The sequence below is a fragment of the Protopterus annectens genome, chromosome 7.part0, assembly GCF_019279795.1.
Source record: "Protopterus annectens isolate FY-2018-M chromosome 7.part0, PAN1.0, whole genome shotgun sequence".
Classification (NCBI taxonomy): Eukaryota; Metazoa; Chordata; order Ceratodontiformes; family Protopteridae; genus Protopterus; species Protopterus annectens.
The window spans coordinates 1,340,964,486-1,340,987,461 of record NC_056739.1 but is presented as its reverse complement, the minus strand read 5'-3'; the positions used below and the strand labels follow the sequence as shown (position 1 = coordinate 1,340,987,461).

The 22,976-nt window shown below is 38.8% G+C and overlaps 1 protein-coding gene across 1 annotated transcript in view; it reads left to right on the top strand.

Annotated features, from left to right (window-relative positions):
- LRIG1 (leucine rich repeats and immunoglobulin like domains 1) overlaps window positions 1–22,976 on the top strand; it is a gene marked incomplete in the record, with an annotated part of 404,144 nt that overhangs the window by 364,629 nt on the left and 16,539 nt on the right. The window contains 1 exon segment of the mRNA XM_044077960.1: window positions 10,633–10,764. Coding sequence (XP_043933895.1) covers window positions 10,633–10,764 — 132 coding nt within the window.

Here is a 22,976-nt window from a genome sequence, read left to right as displayed (position 1 = left end):
CTGGTACCCTCTCAAAAGATAACATTCCTGGGTGCAAGCTTGAATACAACTGCCCAGATGTATACCTTACGCCAGACAAACAAAGGCAACTGACTTCTTACTTCAAACTGATGGCAACAAAAACCCAGTCTTCTGCAAGACAAATTCTGCAGGTTCTGGGCTTCATGGCATCCTGCATCCTACTAATTCCATATGCAAGACCTCATATGAGGAAACTTCAGTGGTACCTAAAAAGTTTATGGAGTCAACATTCACACAGTCTGGAAACAATGATTCCTCTCATTCCCTGCCTGCAACAGGAGTTCCTATGGTGGGCAAAGGCCTGTCACTAAAACATGGGACGGCCCTTCACTGTACCCCTTGCCAGCCAAACCTTAACAGACGCATCAGATTATGCCTGGGGGGCCCACATGGCAGGAAGATGCATTCAGGGGCATATGGGTACCAAAACAAATGCATCTACATATCAACCAGAAAGAGATGCTAGCTGTTCAAAATGCCCTAACGGCCTTCAAGGACTTACTTCATCCAGGACAACTACTGAAAAAGATGGACAACACCACCGTCATGTGGTATATAAACAAGCAAGGGGGCACACACTCCATACCCCCTTTGCAGATTAGCCATGGCACTGTGGGACACAGCTTTGACTTACCAAATACATCTTCAAGCTCAATTCATGCCAGGAAAACAAAACACTCTGGCAGACGATTTAAGCAGAAACCTTATGGATCCTCACGAGTGGAAACTAAATCCACAAGTCTTCAGCATGACAACAGAGAAATGGGGGAGCCCAGACATAGATCTATTTGCCTCTCCTCAAAATTATCAACTGAAAAGATTCTGCACAAGGACTTATCACAGACAAGCATGGAAAGTGGACGCCCTATCCTTCAGTTGGAAAAACCTATCAGTTTACGCCTTTCCTCTTCTGCCTCTTCTACCCAAGGTCCTCCTAAAAGTCAGACAAGAGAAGCCAAAGATGATATTAATTGCCCTGGACTGGCCCCGCCAATACTGGTACCCAGTCCTAAGGAACTTGTCTCATTACCTAGCTTGGACCTTGCCTCAAACACCACAACTACTGTCCCAGCAAAACAGTCAGATCCTGCACAATCAACTACAGACTCTATACCTGGCAGCATGGCTAATCAGGTAATCATACAAACAACACCCCTCAGTAAAGCTGTGATGGATGTCATTTTGGAAGCCAGAAGGCCTAGTACTAGAAAACCTTATGCTGACAAATGGAAGAGATTCTGTGCTTGGAATCGAGCACAAGGAACTGATACAGCAAAACCAAATATTCCTCAGATATTACAATACTTAACTGCGATGCTTGACAAAGGTCTATCTTTCTCATCAATCAAAATCCATGCCTCTGCCATTTCGGCTCATTACAACACAGAGCCACGAATCTTTTCTCATCCTTTACTAAAGCAGTATCTTAGAGGAGCCAAAAATTTAAGGCCCCCTAGAAAACCACCATTACCTGCATGGGACCTCAATTATGTGTTGGAAAAACTCACCCTTCCTCCATTTGAACCAGCTGCTACCGCTGATATAAAGTTCTTATCATGGAAGACAGCTCTGCTACTAGCAATTACTTCAGCAAGACGAGTTTCAGAGCTACAGGCCCTCATGGCTGTAGAGCCTTTTGTCATATTTTACCCGGACAGGGTGTCTCTGAGGACAAATCCTACTTTTATGCCTAAGGTGGTTTCCAGTGTGGCTCTTAACCAAACAATTCATCTGCCAACTTTTTATCCAAATCCGCAGAACAAAGGGGAGAGAATTCTGCATTCCTTGGACGTTCACAGACAGCTAAGATTCTACTTTAGCAGGACCAAAGCTCTAAGAAAAACTGAGCAATTACTATTGTCATATGCTGCAGGATCAGAAGGAAAGGCTATTTCAAAGCAGACATTTTCAAAGTGGATAAGCCACTGCATCCATTTCTGCTACTTACACCATGGTAAACCTGTGCCCAAGGGCATTAGGTCTCATTCCACCAGAGCTGCAGCTACTTCAGCAGCCTTTCTCAGAGACCAACCAAAGACATTCTAGAGGCTGCTACTTGGAGTTCTGTTCACACCTTTACAAAGCATTACCATTTGCCTCTCTACTCTAAGTCCAGGGCAGGCTTTGCCACTGCAATGCTGCAGAGCCTTATAGCCGCACCTAATGCTGTTTAGCTCCAGCCTCCCAACCATAGCTTTGGGATTCTACCCAAATGTAATGACTGCAACAGTGAAACACGAAGAACATAATACAGTTGTGTACACTTACCATAAATGTAGATGTTCGAGTGTATTCACTGTTGCAGTCCAGGTTACCCTTCCGCCCTTCCCCCTGTCATTCTGAAGTTCATCTTTCCTTCACTATCTTCTACAACCTATGTGGTGTATTTGCTTGTAGATGAAGGTAAAGTTTATATTGATGCATGTATTTACCTATATATATATATATATATATATATATATATATATATATATATATATATATATAAAATATTGCTACCTTTTTGGGGGCACCTGACATCGGGGGAAAGAAAAACTAAAGAAAATATCTTCAGCTGCATGTTTTATACCCCTGATGACCTGACGTCATGGAAGAGGAGACAGCAACCGACGCAGGACCTAAGACTTTGGAATTCAGGCCGACTGAGGGCAACCTGCCAGCAGATTACCCAAATGTAATGACTGCAACAGTGAATACACTCGAACATCTGCATTTATGGTAAGTGTACACAACTGTACTTTCCTCAACCTGTGGTTTCAGATCCGAACCTCTGATCCGACTCGGCCACTTTCTGTAGCCCTAGGATCTGATTCTCGAGCTCCTCCCTTACCCACAATGCCTCATTCCCCCAGATTATGTCAGATCTCATTTGCCACTCACCAAGGCGTACTGGGATTGCGACTGTCTCAAGCTCCTTGTGGGTTAGTGAGTTTATTGTGCATTATGTAGTCTTCTATTTAATCGTTTTTCTTTTTTCTAACCATACTTTGTTTCTTAGATAAATCTCTTCTCTTTGTTGGTCTTCTCTATCTACCTACTCTCCCACTTTGTATCTATCTTTTCTCTTTTTTTTTTTAGAGAGTTACCATGGCTGATAAAATGGTTGGTTTTAAAAAATGCACTTTCTGTGGGCACAAGATTCTTCAATCTGATGCCTACAGGGAATTGCATTTACTGCTTAGGCACTAAGCATTTGGAGTCCTGTTTTGACCAGTGTGTCATAAGTGACAGCAGGAATAAATTAATACTTAAAGGCCTGTCTTCTTCAGCTTCTTTCCTTGGCACTCCTTCAGGGGCTCAAACCCCCAAGAAATCAAAAGAATCCCGAGAACACTGCAAGTGTTCTCTGGATAAGGCTTCTCCACTACCTGTTTCTGAACCACCAAAAAAGGTTCAGAAGACCTTGGATCTGAAGATTTCAGGTCCTACGCTGGGACTGTCTCACCAGTGATTATTACTATTAGGACCTCCTGGAGCTAGTCCCTCTGACTCTTGGATCTACTGGGCTCTAGCATTCACCTAAAAGATCTTCCAAGCCTTCCTCCACCTCCTCATCCATCAGGTCTTCCCGCAGTCCGTCAGAAACTGAGGTTGATAGAACGAAGAGGAAATCAAATCCAGATGGTGGTTTTGCCAGCTCCATCCCCCTCCGGATCTGTGAGCTGTCCATCTGCCTTTATTCCAGTTGATCCTTCTCTGATCCAACCACTTGTTTCAGAGCCTTTGGATCCAAAGGCCTGGAGAGTCAAGACGTCTGATCCAGCAGTGCCCATCATTTTGACTCCGACCATGTCAGAGCAAAATGGCTGTTGGAGCCAAAGCCTTGACATCAGACCTGAGGAGTTGACTTTAACTCCTATGTTTTTGGAGCCCTCGCTTCCTCTCGGAGCTTTAGTGTTTGACAGCTTGGCACGGACTCCCCCTCGGATTGGGAGATCTGCGGGCTTTGGGGTTGTGTGCTATTGGAGTTTCAGTTCCGGAGAGATGGCCTTCAGCTTCTGCAGGTCTTCTGCCTTTGAGGAAGGGGCCCTGACTTTCACATCCTCAGATCTGTGTCCCACCCCCACCCCTGCTTTGGATCCTGCGCCTGAGTCCTCTTCTACCACTCTTAGGACAACCATCCCAGAAGAGCTTCCAGCCAGTTCCTGTTTCAGAGCTCTCCATCTCTTCCGATACCTACTCAGAGCATCCCACTGAGGAAGTCCTTTGTAAGAGACGGTGCAAAAGGAGGCACTTGAATTCCCCCTAGGAATCTGTCACCGAGGACGCACACTTCGATGAGAGGGAAGGATCTCCAAGATCTCCGCCTGAAGAGGTCTGTTTTGGAAACCTTATTGAAATCCTTTCCCAGAAAGGGGGATGGTCTCCCCAAAACCCTACCCAGGAGGAGTCTGTGTTTTTGGAAGCCTTCAGGTCTAGCCCATCTACATCTTGGTTGTCAAAGGGAGATTTTTTTTTCCCCCAGAGGCAGAGGGGGAAGCCACTATAATGGTAGACGCTGCCCACATAGCAGAGGAGGTCCGTACAATCAAGAATCACGAGATTCATTCTCTGATAGATTCTTTCAGTGCTCCTGAGCAATTGCCTGACTGTCCCTCTCTGGATGCAGTCTGGGACAATTAGCCTTGCACCCAAATGACTGGTTAGCCATCACAAATGATCACTAGGTGCAAAGGATCAAATCCAGAGGATATTCCATTCCATTTTTCCAAATACAAAAACCAAGGAAAAACCTTCCTGATGTTCCACCCGATCAGAGGGTGGAAGCAGTCTTACAAATTGCTGCTAGAAAAAGTCATCCAGGAGGTCCCACCAGGTCTTACTGAGAAGAACAAAGAACAGCACCAAAAATCCTGTAACATTTTCTCTGCTACTCTTACCTATTGTACTATATCTCATCTGTCTACTAAAATTTTTCCTTCCTAGTCATACTTTCTTTACACATTCTCAAATAAGAATTAGTTTTAATTATTATTTATTGTCACTTTATACTACATGCATTTCTTAACAATATTTCTTATACTGTCCATGTTAGTTCTGTAACAAATTGGCCCAAGTTGTGCATGAAGAGTGTTTGTCAACCAGCACACTTATCTGGTTAGCAAATGAATGAATGATTAAGTAAATTAAAAGTTAAAAAAAGAGAGAGAGAAAAAAAACTTGCTATTCAGGAAACTTAAATGATGGGTCCTAGAACAGGTTCCAAATGAAAAGAAAAACAGCAGTACACATCTGTAGAGATGCAAGAACTACATATCACAGGGCACACATGAACTAAGGGAAATACTAAACTACATAAGCAGGGAAAAATGAATAAATAGAATGTGTGGGGTTTGAAAAAAATGAATAAATAGAATGTGTGGGGTTTGAAAAAAAATGAATAAATAGAATGTGTGGGGTTTGAAATGTCAGATGTATGTAATGTACGATGCTGTAGTGGTAAATGACTCCTAACATCACCCTTATATTTGCCATTTAACTTGGTCCTTTAACCCTTATAGTACCACTTAATATGTATGTCAGTCACTGTACTCCTAGATAGTTTATGTACACATTCAGTGCCTAGGCCTAGTAATCATTTTTGTTTGTTTTTTTTTGGGGGGGGGGTTTGTAGCTCTACTTGTGAGAACCTGAATTTTCTGCCTAAATTAGAAACAGTTTGGTTTTATTTGCTTGGATACTCTGTAAAAGGGTTTTAACAATGACACTATACCGTAACACTTGTGCTCCTGTTTGTTGAAATCACTGAATACATTTACAGTGTTAAATTAGGTTTACTTATATGATGAAATACCAGTAAAGCCAGTCCTTCACTGATAAATAAAGGGAAAATACTACAGAAGGAAAGAAGTCACCAGTAAAGTGGAATTTATAACTTTCAGTTATAATTGCTGAACACTGAGGTGGTTACATTAGTTAAGGGGTGTGCAGGCTTCTGGTATGGTGGACTGTGCAGTAGTTTGTCACCCATGTTAAGAATTTTTGTTGGAAACAAATTTGTGGGCCTCTCTGCATTAGATGAGGAAGTCTTCCAAATGATGAACCTCATGGGGTTAGCAAACTGCGGATGTTTGCTGATTGCTTGTTGGTTGTGGTTAATGTTGACTCTTCAGTAATACAAGTTCATGTGCAAAAGAATAGTATACTTTTGTTTTGCTTGTTACTTTTCTGTTCTTGCTAAACATTTGTGCAGCACTATCCTAACATCTGCAGTTAACTCCCACAGTAAACTCTTTCTTTCAATAACTGCATATGGAAAAGTCTGGTGCTTCCATTTTTATACCACAAAAATAGGCTATTTTTTATGTTGCATAAAATTAAGCATTACCCTGTAATTCGTTATTTTAATTAAACTGTCTAAACTTTGGTCCCATTTAACGAGTGTTATTTGGGATATGTCCTTTGTGAGGCATAAGTGACAGAAAATATTCACATGCCTTTCCTCTTTATTCCTCTAGCCATTTCCATCTCCTTAAATAGCATTGGCACTGCCGCAAGGCACCTCTGCAACGTCGTTCACTGAGATTTTTGGCATTGTATGGTATAAGCAAGTTTGACTTGAAGAGCCTTGCTGTATTTAACTAGTCATGTATGTGGCTTCCCTGTGCTGGAATATTGATTTGAAAGTCCTCCAAAGGAGTAGTCCGTGCACTGTAAGGACAACTTGCCATATTGGCCAGTGTCCTTTCTCTTGACCATTAGATTACACTGTATGTGCCATTTATTTTGTATCCCTAGCTTGTTGGTGTCTGCATTCAGTAAATGAAAGAGGACCTGTTTTATTCTGTGCCTCCTTGCTAATTGATCAGTACTGGCTATAAAACTGATTGCTTTCTGTAGTAATTGACCTGAGGGTGGGAAGTACTTTGCTTTATCTGGAGAGAAGGATGATTCTAAAGAAGTTCTGTTCTCTGTGATACAGAGCTGTCTCTCTCCAACATGTTCTGTTTATGTTGCAGAAGAGAGTACAGTCTTTTGAGTGGCTGTTGGTCACCATTGGACTTACAGATGTGCAGTAGATCAGTGAGGATAGGGTCTGCTGAGGCTCCGTATGCAAAGCAGAGATGATCTCTCAGTAACCTGTGTGATACCAGGAAGAGGGACAAGGCTTTGAATCAGTCAGTGTAGTTTTTATGATTTAATTCCTTCATTTCCTAGGTGAAAAAGCACTGTGGTAAGTTTATTTGGCGCTGGCAAATAATCCCTGGTCATATGTTGTTCATACGAGTCCCTTCTAACCGTAAATACTTGCTTTCCTCCCATTCCTTCAGTCTGTCTCATTTAATTTAGTTTTTCCTGCATTTCTTAATCTAGCCTGTATTTGACAATGGAAATACTTCTCAGAAAGCTGCCAGGCTTGCCACTTTAGTTAGCTCTCCTGCAGTTTCTGAACCATCTGCTTCACCACACCAGACACTTTTCTGCCAGATTTCCTTCCTATTAGTCATGCTAGTCAACATACGGATCTGATGTATTTTTTTGTCTGTTCCTCAACAATTGAGTTACATAGCCAACCTCTGATCTAACTTTGGACACTTTTCAGACTTTGGATCTGTAGCTCAAGCTTTAGGTGGTGTGACGCTCTCTTTTTGGCTTATTAGCTGTCTTTTTATTAGGATCTCATTCCTGCCTCCTTTGCTGTATGTATATGTGTGTGTATGTATATAGATATAATATAATGTGTGTGTGTATATGTATGTGTATATATATATATATATATATATATATATATATATATATATATATATATATATATATATATATATATATATATATATATATATATATATATATATGGTAGTTCTCTGATTACCTTCACTGGCATTATAGCTTTCTGCTGTCCTGGATTTTCTGTATCAGTGTATTATTGTATTGGTTTTCTTTGTTGGCTGTGACATGTCAGAGAAACTCACTGATTTAAAAAGCACTTTTCATGTGAACAGAAGATACCGAACTCTGATGCCCACTCACAGTGTGTATATTATCTAGGTGCCGCACATCTTGAGGTTGAATGTGAAATTTGATTAGGCTTCAACCACAAAGCTTATGTTGTGTGTAGAAATAAATCAGTACTTAAAGGTTTACTCCCTCCTTCCTCTTCAGTTTGGAACTTCCTCATCTGGAAAAAAGCTGTAGGAAAAATCTGAGGAGGAGAAAAGGGAAAGCCCAAAGAAAACCCCAGGGAGTCTCAGAAGCATTCCCTTACCACTGTCCTTGGTCTGCTCCAGCTTCGGCTGTGCCGGACAAAATCCTGAAGAGCTCAAGTCCGTCCACTTCTTTGGATCCAAAACTCTCTGCTGCAAAGTCTCCTCCCTGTAGACAATCAGGGTTTTTCTCCCGAACCAATTTCATCGAGGCTAACCATTCCATTTCTACAAAAACACCGCATAAGAGTTTCCAGACTTCCGTCTACCTCCTCACCCTTCAGGTTTTCCAAGAGCCTGCCCAAAGCAGATATGGACAGAATGATGTGAAAAATTCTCAGGATTCTGATTCAGTTGCAAGTACTCCTGGCTCCATCTCCCATTGGACCCATGGGCTTTGGACTATCTCGGATACCTTCAGTTTCAGAGGTACTGGATCCAAGAATCCCGGGACTGGCCATGTCAGATCTGAAGATTTGGTCTTAATCAACTCCAGTGTCTTCTGTGGTCCAACCGGTGCCAAACTTGTTGGAGCCAAGGGATCTCAGTACCATAACTTTGCTGCTGGATCTGTGTATAAGGTTAGACTCTGAGACTTTTGGAGCTGTCCCTTCCCCTCTGGGCTTCAGAGCTAGACAGCTCAGCTCAGCTCTGACTTCTGCATCAAAGCAGGGTCATGGAGACTCCACGGGCTCTGTTGTTGAGTGGCTTTGGATCCTACTGTGGGGTAGTCTTGGGCTCTTCATTGGCTTCTGCATTTGAGGCAGTGGATAGAGCACTCCTCACAACTGGATATAGGACATTCTTGTCCCCCTCAAGTCCTCCCCCCTCCACAACTGTCTGCCTTGGGTCCTGAGTCTGCTCATTCTTTTCCATTGGGGCAGCTGGTCCATTCAAGCCTCAAGGCGGTCCTTTTACAGGAGTCCCCACACACTTTTGTGTCTTCCTTAAGTGAATTACTTAAGTGTTTTCTTTTAGAGTGCACTACTCTGCTGAATAGCTGTTAACGTGGATTGCTCTCTACAGATTATAGGTTCATAGATGGCAAATGTGGTCCACAGAACTGCAAAGGTTATGTGACATTACAGGGAAATATTTATACTAATTCCAGAATTGTTGCATCTTGGAAAAGGTACTTGGATTTTGGAATTATTTGTAGTAGTAGGGGTCGAGAGGGGGAGGTCAGGAAACCTTGCCTCTCTGCAAAAGATGCTTTAAATGTGCAGCAGCAACTTTTTCAGTTTGCTGTCAATTGCTCCTAATAGCACTTGAGTTTTCCTAGTTTTGGGACTCTTGAACTTTTAATAAGGCACAGTTGTTATGCATACAGTGTTATCACTGAAGATAAAATCATTTTTTTATTACTCTCATGACTACTACATCTTGGATTGTATCCAGAGCACAATGCCATATATATAGATATAAATATACATATATATATATATATATATATATATATATATATATATATATATATATATATTTCTTTTTTTTTTAATTGCACTGTCAGAAATGGTAAACATAATTTTTGCATTCTGAATTATTTGTTGCTTTGTACACATTATTGCATAGTCATTGCATTAAGGCAGAACCATAGCTAGGACATCTGGTGTCCTTTGCAGTTCTCCAAAGTGGCATATCCTTCAACTCATGCTAAGAAGGTAAAAAAATGTCTTGCAGTTACTAATACACACACCTGACTACTTAGTGGTCGTAAATGCAGTATCAGCATTCATTTATTAGGCTGTGATAAATTAATGCTAATACTTCATTCACTTACTGTCGACACCTGCCAGTTACTACACCCAACAGTTTGCAACAGGAAAAGCTTTCCCCTTCTCCCAACCCTAGTTATACCTCTTCCTTAAGTACTGTACTGCATACAGCAACAGTATGAAAATATGTGTTGCATAAAAAGTCCTTGTCTGATGCTTTCAGTCGGTAACATTTGTTATTTATTGTGATGTATTTTATTGTAATATTGTAATTTTTTCTAGGATAAAAATAATTAACTGAAAGTACCATTTTTGTAATCGTATAATAAAATATTAAGAATGCAGAACAGCATTATGCAATTGTGAAGTACTAGAGGATTTGAGTGCTGCTAGGATAATGGCAATTACTGAGTGATGAATTCACTTACCATTCTTTTTCTTCACCAGATATGCATGCAGCCTATGACTAAAGAAAGATCTTTCTCTTTTTTTCACTGTATTAATGAAAATACATAGAAAATTAGTAATGGTCTATTTTTACATAATATAAACATCTGAAGGAAGTTGCTTTCAGTTTAGCCTTTTTAAGCTGCGTTGTTCTCTGTTATGTTTTATTGTGATTCAGTGAACAGTTCAGTTCATATTTCTTGGTTACCTAGGTCTTCATGACAGCCATTGGAAAATTATTTTGAGGTGAATGCATAATCCTATATTTTAGCCTGTAACACCTGCCTCCTTTCCATACCTTGTAGATGAGACTGTTGTTCCTCCTGATGTGCCAAGTTATCTTTCTTCTCAAGGTACCCTCTCAGACAGACAAGAAACGTGCATCAGGGCTGAAGGAAGTAGCACACTACAACGAAATGGTCATATAGAAAGCAACGGTATGTATTACATTAAGATGAAGCTTACATATTGGGCACTCTTTATGCCTCTTCTCACTTAACTTCAGCATCATCTTTGAGAAAATTTCTTTCATCAGGTTACACTATAGAAGAGTATTCAATGCAGCAATTTTAGCTCATTCAGTAGTCTTCACCAGTACAAAGGTGAGCTGCCTTTTCACTACACTGTTGACTGAAGTTTTTGGAGTATTTTTAAAAGATGATAGTCATTTGGTAAGGAAGATTGAGAAGTCATGCTGTTGTCCTGAGTGGAGGGCAGGTAATGTACCCAGTAAATTACTGTCACTTGAAGAAGGTAGAAGGGTAATTGGTGTATTACAATTGGGGCCTACATTGTGGCATGCAGACGGGATCCGAATGTTTGACTGCTGAATCCTACACTAAGGCACTGTACGAGCACATCCACTTGTACATGAATCGTGCTATCCCAAATAGAACCAAGATGCTCTCCTCCAAAAAAAGAAAGCCAATCTGGTGGTCCCCTGCTATAATCAAGCTATATAACAGAAGGAAGAAACTGTTGCAGAAAAGAGGAAAACCCTAGGATGCAAAAAACTCCCTTACGAGCCTCAGTAAGAAGCTGAGATCCCTAATAAAATCCTCAAAAGCTAGTTACGAAAATAAAATCGCCAAAGATTCCAAAGACCACCACAAGGCATTCTGTAGTTATGTCAAGAATCTAAATGGCAATGCTCAGATCTGCTCTGAGCTACAACAGAATGGCATTAAACATACTGATGTCAAGGATATTGCCAATATACTGGCAGATCGGTTTAGTGCCAACTTCACCCCTCTCTCACCCCCTAAAGGGCTCATCTCAATACCAAAAGATTGCCAAACTCCAGTAATCACGGCCACACAGGTAGAAACTGCACTCTCCAAAGCGAAGAATACAGCATCCATGGGACCAGATGACATCCTGGGCTGTGTACTACATGAACTACAAAATGAACTGGCACCTCACCTAAGTGGCATGTTTAATCATAGCCTCACCTCAGGCTTCGTGCCCACTGAGTGGTGCATAGCTTACAGTTATCCCACTCCACAAGGGGGGATCCACCTTGGATCCCGGGAACTACCGTCCCATCAGTCTGATGAGCCTGATCTGCAAGGGCATGGAACGCATTATCATGGAACTTATAAACAAAGACATTGGCAACCTTCAAACACTAGACCCACCCAGTTTGGGTTCGTGAAGGGCCGATCTTGTCTCCTGAACCTGATTGACTTCTTCGAATCAGTCTCCAGAGTTGTGGACGAGGGTAAGGCGATCCACACAGCCTATCTGGACCTCGCCAAGGCCTTCAACACCATTCCACACTCTGGAATCATAGATAAACTTACTAAGCTGGGCATAAATCCCTACGGCACTCGATGGGTTGCCAACTGCTTACTGACAGAACCCAGATTGTAAAAGTAGCCGACTCCAAATCCAGCTCCAGACAAGTGACAAGTGGAGTACCTCAGGGTTCAGTCCTGGGACCGCTCTTGTTTGGCATCTACTTCTCTGAAGTACAGTCCAACACTAAGGGACTCTGGCTAACCATGTTTGCAGATGACTGCAAACTGGGAGCCGTTATTGAATCCCCAAATTATGTGGATATTCTACAAAAGGGCCTTACAGAAACAGATGCTTGGTGCCAGAGCCATGGGCTCAAGCTTAATGCCAAGAAATGTATAGTTATCCCCTTTGGAAAAAAACATGTACCCATGAATTACCACATAGGTGGCAGTACACTAAACATCAAAAGTGTGATGAGAGACTTAGGGACACAGGTGGACAGTGGTCTCACCTTCGATAACCACATCGCCACAACAGTCAGGAAATCCTTCTATGTGGCACACCTCATCACTAAGGGATTTTCATCCAGGAAAAAGGTCATTGTCCCACTGTACTCATCCCTCATTAGACCCATTATAAAGCATAACGCCCCATTTGGTATGTACCTCACAAGACATCTGCAACAGCTGGAAAGGCCACAGAAATACCTCACTAAAAGAATCACAGGCCTAAAGCAGATGCCATATGCTGACCATCTAAAAAAACTCCAGCTGTACTCTGTGGCATATCATCTACTCAGAGGCAATCTCTGCTTAACATACAAGGCCATGTCAAACCCTGTGCTGTTGGACATGCTACACTTAAAGAAATCCCAATCCCTCAGAGCCACACGCTCCAGGGATCTAAACCTTGTCATCACAATGAACAAAACATGCTGGAGAGATATGTTCCTGACCCAGAGACTCCCCATACTCTGGAATAGATTGCCCATACATGTCAAAAGGAACCTTGACGATTGGATGGGAGCTAGGAAATTCACCCCAAGGATCATGTCCGTCGCCCTGCTAGACATGGGTCCAGGGAAGTAAATATTGTGGGAAGAAGTATCCAGGGAATTGTTATGGCTAGGCTTGTATAGGCCCTAGGGCCGATAGCCTAGTACCAACCTATGAACCTATGTATTCCACTTTTCCCAAATGCTGGTACACATTTAGTTGGTTAAGAAAGCAAGCCATTTTGAAGACAGTGTGACAAGCACGGTAGGACTAAAGCACTAATTTGGAAAAGCTGGAGTTAAGCAGCTTGGTTGTTTTAGTCTGCCTTTGTTATTTGGGCACACCTGTGTGATCTTCCTCAAACCCCATTATATTTTCAAAGATGGACAAATGTCTTACTTAAAAATAGCAAAGAAAATGGAAAGTTATGCACAAACTAGATGTTGTTGTCCATGATAAAGATAGACACTGGAGTATGATGAGCAGCAGCCACCTTAAGACTTAAGTAAAGGTTACTAGCATCTGCATTCATTTACTAACAGGAAACGAGCTTTATGGATTTTTTTCCTTTTGACAGAGTAAAACAGTCTCCTTCAGGCTATACCAGACTTGAGGCAGTTCATATGTGTAGTCCATTGTTCACAATGCCTGCTTTATAATACTGAAACATGAGCTATAGAAAGAACAAATTGGGCTTTTGCATATGAAGGATGCACATTAGAGCCAGCTTACATATAATTTCTGTAGTTTCATTTTCAAGGAACTAGACCGTAGTTTGGTCTTTGCACTAACATTTGTGTTCTTGCAGTAATAGCTATCTCACTGGAAAATTAAAGGAAAATTTGATTTCATGTTTGGATAAGTAATTTTGCATTTGTCCCTTTTATGCATGTTTCTCATTTTAGAGTGCAGGAATGTTAGCTTTCAATTTGTTGCTATTATGTAATGTAGATAACGTTGTTCACTTAAGATTAAACCCCCGCAAATGTTTATAGCAGATTTGGTTTGGTGGGTGGGGAAAAAAATGATCCTGCAGTAAATGGAAATGGATGACTAAAATAATCCATTAAACATAATTAGAGAGCAGTGAAGGGAGCAAGCCCATGGAGCTGGAAAAATTACAACACTGAGAGATGCATGGTTTGGAAGAAGCAAAAATGTAAAGGAAAATTTTAAGGCCTGTAGATACGGTGTATACTTTAGAAAGGTAAGGAGAGTAGTAGTATAAATGTCCTAATTGGGGAAAAATGCCATATGCTTGTGACGATGTGATGTAGTGCCAGTTGTGCCAGACAGAGTAGGGCAGTGCATGTGTAACATATGCCACCATAGCTAGCTGGAGTTTTGTAAAGAACTGTAGGTCAGTTGTATATCAAACTGATTTGTACAGGTGCTTGTGTTGAAAATGTATTTGTAAAGCTGTTTGTGTTAAAAATTGATCAGCAGTGGATCCTGCTGGACAGAAACGAAATACACCTGTATGTCAGACTGCATTGTAACTGTTAAAATAAATATATTGTAACAGAGGATACTGGAAGAGAAGAGGTTAATCTCCGTCAAGCTAACTTTGAAAAATAGTCTGAAATTAAATGACCTGGTTAAAACCATAAAGAATTGTATCTTACAGTTCTGATTGCAACCAGAGACAAAGCATATGTGAAAACTAGGACTAGGAATCCTACTGTATTGTCTTTAGGGGTTACCTAATTGCTACCCTGGAAGGGTGGAAGTTTTTGAAATGGTTTTATAGCTTCCAGATCCTATGACACATCTTAGCAAAGCTCTATGTGTGTATGGTGAAACGTGCAAGTTTCTTGCTCATTTTCTAGTAAAAGAGGTAGTGTGGGAACCAGAGTCAGATAACCAGATGTGATGTCATTTTATAGCCAGCACTGAAATGATATTTAGATATTAGTGAGAGATGTCAGTTGGCTCACTTGGCTCTTGGCAGTCTGTTTGTGAAGCCTGATAAAGAAGGACCACTCACCCACTTCATCTTACCTTGCAATAGTAAGTGAACTAGAGCATACCTACAGATTTTTACAGAATTTCCAGATTTTTGCCTCATATTTTTTTGTCCATTTCTCATAAAATAATGGTTTTCTAGCAAGTCATTGGCAAATAATTGAAGATTTAGGTCAGCAAATAATGAGCTTCAGACTTCATACCCTTCAGAAAATTCATGCTTATGCAAAACCTATTATTCTATCTCCTTATTATTCTATTTTCCAAGTTTGTAATAGCAGTATTTAAAATTGTCCCTATTTTTGGGACTTTGCCCCCCCCCCCCATTATTTGTGGCTTTATCCACATTTATTACTCTAAGAGGTTGAAAGGTATGAACTAGGGGACAGTCCTTTCTTTAGATCAGTCAGGAAAATGTAGTGAGATTATATTTGTATCTGTGTGAATCTTTCCATCATTGTTTTTAATATTTCCTGTAGTTGAAACCCTGGTGTTTATTGTAAATACAAATTTAATATTTTTTTATAATTAAATATATTTCAACTTTTCATTTTGGCTTGTCTTTTAGAGAATATTTTAACCTTTGAGAGTACTTATATTTATTTGTTGACAGTGTGGCTGGTCCTGAACGCTTTGCTGCATTGGTCAAACACTACAATTTGTATTAGTATTAATTTTACTCAGTATAATTGGGTATCTTTGTAAGAGCCTTAGAGTAGCTGGCTGGTGGCATTGGAACCACCTGTAGCCTGGCCAGAGGTGGTAGAGCTAGAAAATCTGTACCAGCCTTTGTGTGCATGTGTGTGTGTGTGTGTGTGTGTGTGTGTGTGTGTGTGTGTGTGTGTGCTACTTGGAAGAGGGACACAGAGCACTGGTTTCTGCAAAGAGAAAGGTAGAGTCTTATTTGTGGCCTGGAGAGGAAAACCCAGCCCCAGGATTGTGTGTGCTCTTAAGGGGAAACTGAGTGTGGTGCAGAGAGTTGTATATGGAAATATTGCATTTGGAAATACTGTGCGTTTCCGTGGTGAGGATCAAGACTCCTTGATCACTGGCGTAGAGAAGGGACATCACACTGCTGGCTAGAAAAAAAAATCATAATAATAATTTAAAGATTTGATCCAGTCTTGCTAAAAAAAACGTTTATACTTCTAGCTCATGTGATTGACCTGCACTTAAATCTAGTGCTTTTTAAATGCTTTCCTAAAATAGGAAAAGTATAATATTGAATAAACCTGCTACAGACCTTTTTTCCAATGATAAATGTATAAAGTCGAGGTGAAAGGTTTGTGACTTCAGAATATGCAGACACCTGTAGTTTCCTACTCTATAACAGCTATTTTCAACTATCTATACCAATCCTCTGATGCCTACACTGTTTAAATTTTGCACATTCACATCATTTAAAGGTGCACTTTGATGTGCAAAACCAAGAAATAGATGGATAGTCATAAAGGGAAATGCAGATTATTTAAAAACTATATATCTATCTACTTTAAATGTATCTATATAGCTGTCTATATATCTATGTAGCTATCTCTCTCTCTCTCTCTCTATATATATATATATATATATATATATATATATATATATATATATATATATATATATATTTATATATATATATTTATATATATATATATATATATATATATATATATATATATATATATACTCATATATCTATATATATTTATATATATATATATATATATATATATATATATAAACTATATATCTATCTACTTTATATGTATCTATATAGCTGTCTATATATCTATGTAGCTATCTCTCTCTCTCTCTCTCTCTATATATATATATATATATATATATATATATATATATATATATATATATATATATATATATATATATATATATATATATATATATATATATATATATATATATATATATTTATATATATAGGTATATATAGATATAGATATATATAGGTATATATAGATATATGGATTCACTTTTATTTGCTCAAAATCCTGAAATATCGAATTTCAGAATCTCAAACCCATAAAGTGGAAAGGTTAAAACAGCGAACACTCAGAAGTGTGAAATTCAAAATTGCGACTTCTGTACTACACACATCATGCACACACCTTCCTCCCCACAAACAAACACACAACCCAATCCTATGTACAAACGGGGGCTGCGCTCCCCCCCCTGAACCCCCATGTGGGGGGATGTGCCCCCCCACATTCTCCCTATTTAAATATACTAACTCCAAGGTCGCACTACATACACAAACACACAAGCTACATCACCCTCGCACACACACCACAGTAACAAAACGCACTACAGCCCCTACCCAAAACCCTTAAAACATAGACACTTACCTGAATCTATGAACACAGTGCAACACCAGAACTGCTAATTCAACATCTCCAAAATGCGAGATTTTGAATTTCATGCTTCTGGGTGTTCGATGTTTTAGCCTTTCCACTTTATGGGCTCGATATTCTGAAATTCGATATTTCAGGATTTCGAGCATATAAAGTGTTTTTTATATATATATAGGTTCATAGGTTGGTACTGGGCTATCTGCACGAAGGCATATATTAGCCCAGCCACGTTGTGCGGTATTCACCGCCCCTTTAATAGTTCCCTAGACCCTTGTACTAGCAGCTAGTATCCTTGGCCCCTATCTAGTAGTGCTGTTGGTGTGATCCCCAGTGTGAACTTTACCATATATTATATATATGTTTTATATATATATATATATATATATATATATATATATATATATATATATATATATATATATATATATATATATATATATATATATATATATGTATATATATATATATGGTTCCCCTTCAAACTATCGAACGTTTAAAACATCGAAGTTCAGATCATCGAGACCAGAACATTGAGTTTTAAAACATCGAAGGTTTGAAGGGTTAGAAAAAGGTAAGTGTAGGTGGGAGAATGTTTGTGTTTTTGCTGGGTACCAAGGTGCACTGCATGTTGTGTGTGTCTGTGCCATCTGTGTGATGGCACTACAGATAGGGTACGGAAAATCTCCCGTTTAGTGCTTCTGCATATAACGCTAAATGGGAGATTTCCCTTTACTCCACTGTAGTGCGGTCTTGGAGTTGGAATATTAAAGTAGGGGTGTGTGTAGGGGGGTAAAGCCCCCCTGCATACAATTGTTAAAATTTATTATTCTTTTTTTTTGTGGTTACTCTTGTAACCTTCGATGTTTCAAAATTCGATGTTCTGGTCTCTATCAGTATTTCAATGGTTAGAAGTGGAACCATATATATATATATATATATATATATATATATATATATATATATATATATATATATATATATATATATATATTCAGAATTTGAAGAAAAACAGACAAACTGCAGCAGTATTAAAGGTAATAAATGCCTTTGCACATGATGTTTAATGAGACTGCCTTTATTGTAGTTTTTTATTTTACCTGTAGTAGGCACAGAATTTAGACCCTGATAATCCCTCTTTAATAGCCAACAACTTCAATACCTTCTTTACTACTTCCATACAAAGTCTAGCTAACCACTTATCTCCTGATGCTTCTCAACTGCTTTTAAATAACATCAACAACTCCCTTCTTCCCCTTCAACTTCAACCCATACCCACCTCCTACATACAATCTCTTTTACAAAAACTTAAACCCACTACCCCCTCAGCAGATAAGCTTCCTGCTGAATTCCTTCAAGTAGCAGCTAAAGCTATTGCCTACCCTGTTTCTATCCTAATAAACAGATCCATAAAAGAAAGTACTTTCCCAGCAATCTGGAAAATATCACACATCATACCCTTACACAAAGGAGGAAAATCCACTGACCTTTCAAACTTTCGCCCTATAGCACTATTATCTCCACTAGCTAAAATCATGGAAAAATGTATACATAAACAACTACTTAACCATCTCCTTCATAACAACCTACTAGCTAATACTCAACATGGATTTAGACCTGCACATAGTACTACCACTGCACTACTTTCTTTTACCAACACCATCAACTGTAACCGTAACAACAATAAACTAACCTCTTCTCTTTTCCTAGACCTGTCTAAAGCCTTCGATATGGTCAACCATACACTTCTTTTACACATATTAAAATCCCTTGCCCTGGATTTCTCTTCCTTAACCTGGTTTTCATCCTGTCTTGAAAATCGACAACAAGCAGTGCTATGGAAAAACTCTCTATCTGCTCTACTACCTGTCTCTTTAGGAGTACCTCAAGGATCTGTACTAGGCCCACTCTTATTCTCTATCTTTATTAATGATCTCCAATCATCTATCCAAAACACTACCTGTATACAATATGCAGATGACTCTACCATCATTTGCACAGCTTCCACTCAAACTGAACTCCAGTCACTGACACAATCTACCTTTTCTACCGTTGAACAGTGGTTCTCAAAAAGATGTCTTCTCCTCAACCCCAAGAAAACAAAACTATTAATATTCTCACCTACCCACAAATCTTCTCTACTAAACTTCACTATTACTGCAAGTGATAATTCCCTCATCTCCCCCGACTCTTCTACCAAACTGCTTGGTGTTACTATTGATAATAATCTTAGCTATGATTTTCATATCAATAACACTATAAAAGCAGTTAATAAAAAGATTGGTTCACTGTATAGAATTAAACCCTTCCTTACACCAGAAGCACGAACCACCTTAGCACAATCACATCTTATCTCAACCCTACTATATGCCTCCTCTATTTACACTAATCTCTCTAAAAGCAATCTTAGGAAACTGACTACATCCTACCATAATATAGCTCGTTTTGCCACAGCATCCCAGTATAGAACTCACCATTGTCTAAACTTAAAACACTTACACTGGTTGGAACTTCCTAACAAACTTATCTATCAACAACTCTTAATAACACATAACATTCTATATCAACCAGCAAAGACACCTGCTCTTAGTAACCTCTTGACCCCCTATAATAACTTGAAACAACTGCGTTCCTTGAAAAGCTACAAGTCAAAACAACTAGAATTACAAATTCTGCAGGTAACTGCCTTTTCTCCAACTCAGTAGGCAAATTTTGGAATAACCTCCCCTCACACATTACCTCTCTAGGCTCCTTTCATCTTTTTAAAAAACAACTTCTTTTACATCTGAACAACTTCTGGCTCTGCTCTTGTACCAATCCAGACTAATCTACTATCTTCATTCTACTATCATATTTCCTCATTTCAAAACTGCAACCTTTCTCAATGATCACTAATAACTTAATGAAAGACTGTTACAAAAAAAAAAAAAATAGCACTATATGTTTTTTATTACTTGATCTAGACTAATATGTATGCATTAGTGCTCACTGTCTGTGTCACAGGCATTTATTGTAAATGTTTAATTTCTATAACCTTGCTTTAATCTGAGGAGCTTTTCTCCCCGGGCCTCCACTGAAAATGGAACTTATCCAGCTGGACTAGCCCGGTCAACAAATGTAAAATAAAATAAAAAATTATCATGATTACAGTTTTGCTGAATAATTAACAAAAAGAAAAACTGTTAAATGTAGTAGTGTTTGTTTTGTAGATTTTATAAATTTGTACATGAAAATTTAGAGGTCAGGTAAGAGTTGGACATTGTTTGATCTCTTTGTCTCATAGAAAGGTTTCACACAAGTAAAAGAGCTGTTTATGTTTGTGATAGCATTCCTTTGGAAGGGGTAGTAAAAGTAACGTTTTCAGATTCAAAGTCTAGTTACTAGATGATTGCAGTATCATTTCTTTTTGCCTTGCCATACCCTTATTTTCTAAACCATTCATCCTGGTGAGAGTTGAGGTTGCTGCAGTTTTATTCAGATGCCTATCTATAATGGAGCGAAAGGCCACTTGATACGATGTAACATTGTTACATGCGACTATAGTTTTTTTTAATTGTTTTTGTAATAAGATAGGTGAACTGGCATTGAGCATCTTACACTGTGACAGCTCCAGGCAGAGAAAATTACACAAGTTCATTCTTGTTTGCTTATTTAAGAATGAGATGATTGACTAAGCTAAAAAATAAAACGGCAAACTGTTCAAAAGAAGGGGCAAAAAAATATAACACCCTGTCCCAACAAATTGAAAAGGAGAACGGATGATACAGAATTGATATGTAAGAGATCAAGAAATTAACAAAAAAAGGTAAAAAAGAAACGGCTGTTTTCAGTTTTCATTAATTCAGAACGGTTTGTTTTAGGGTGAACAATGTTTAATTATTAAAATAAAATGGAAGGAAATATTGAGTAATGGAGTAGCTGAAAAAGTCAAAGCTAGAGGATGTTTTGCACTGGATAGATTATCCCTGACGGTGCAAAAACCGAGAGGTTGAGCAGATTACTTAACTCATTCAAGCCTAGAGTGCCTTATTTGTATTCTAGTTAACACCTATAGTGCCTTAATGGTATTCAGACATTTTTTGGGTCTGTTATCCTTAACTGAGTGTTAGGAAGTGCAAGATGCAATTAACAAAATACTAAGATTGTTACTTAAGAATGTTCTGCAGTGGAGAAATTACTGACCAGTTTCCCCTTACTGTTTGTGTTTTCATGTTTGCAGTCATATTTTCATAACTGAGAGATCTCCATGTTATTGAGGGACATGTTATATTGTCAGTGTGCAATTACAGTATGCTATATTGGTGCTATTGTAGTTATTTGCTAGTAATTATTAATATTTCTAAAACTGAGTGACTTACAAACTTTATTGCATAGCATCAGATGCAATGGTGTTGAAAACTATTGATATTTGCACTCATAAGTTGCACATCTTGAAGAGATATTCAGGGTTATGCATACTGTTAATTGTACAGACAAACATAATTTTAAATATTTCTGCAAATATCTTAGTAAGCATACACATAGAAAGGAACTTTGCTGTCATGTAAAGCACATGTATGGGTAACAAAAGTAAGTTGGCAAAATACATCTTAGGGTGAACAGTTTCTAAGATATGATAAATTGAACATTGGATAAAAATATTCTGGTCTTGTATTCATAATAATACACTATAGTATTGATGGAATGACTGCTATCAGTGCAAATTTTCACTTGTAACATTGCTATTTGTACTGTTCTAATACATTTTGTGTTCACAAAAGATTTGCATTTCTTTGTGTTAATGTTTTAAAGTTGATTTCCTAGAAAATAGTTTGGAATGTAGCAATATATCAGGGCAAGTAGAGGCGTAACATTCCACGTTATATATCTGTTAATGAGTTAGAGTTGTTAAAATCTGGCATATTGCTTTGTGACTGGAGGGAAGCAGACTTTTATCTTTAGAAGAGAAGAGAAAATGGAAATGTCACATGCTTGTGAATTTGATTCCGTAACCTGTGATACCTTACAGAAGGTTTATTAATATCAATGTGTCTGTGTCGTATAGGTAAATCTGATAGGCTGATTGAAATGCTTTGAGAAATTAATGTTGGATTATAAAAAACTCCAACTGGAGAATGGCTACTTAATGCACAATTTGGAACTTGGACAAGTCCCCTGAGGTTTGCGTGTGTGGCAATATCCGAACGGAGCTGAGGGGAATCCCGACTTCGTCAAAGATTTACACAAGGTATTTGACTATGCTGGTTTGGAAATTTTAAGACTTATCATTAAATATAATAACATTAAGATCAAGAGTTTATCAGCAGAATTGGATCTACAAGATGCGCTGATAAAATCTGATTTGATTTTTGACCAATACAAAACTAACAATGATAATTTATTTGGGCACATTGACAATGTATGTGCCAATATTTTTCTACGTAAGATGTCAAAAATAAAAAGAGACTTAGCAGAGTATGGTAATGGTAAGGCTTATCCTGTGTCAACAAGGTAACGCTTAGGTCTCATCCAATCATAGTGAGGTTGAAAACAATGGGATGAGATCAGTGGTGATGTCAGCAGCAAGCAATGAAACGAGTGTCCCTTTAGAGCAGGAAA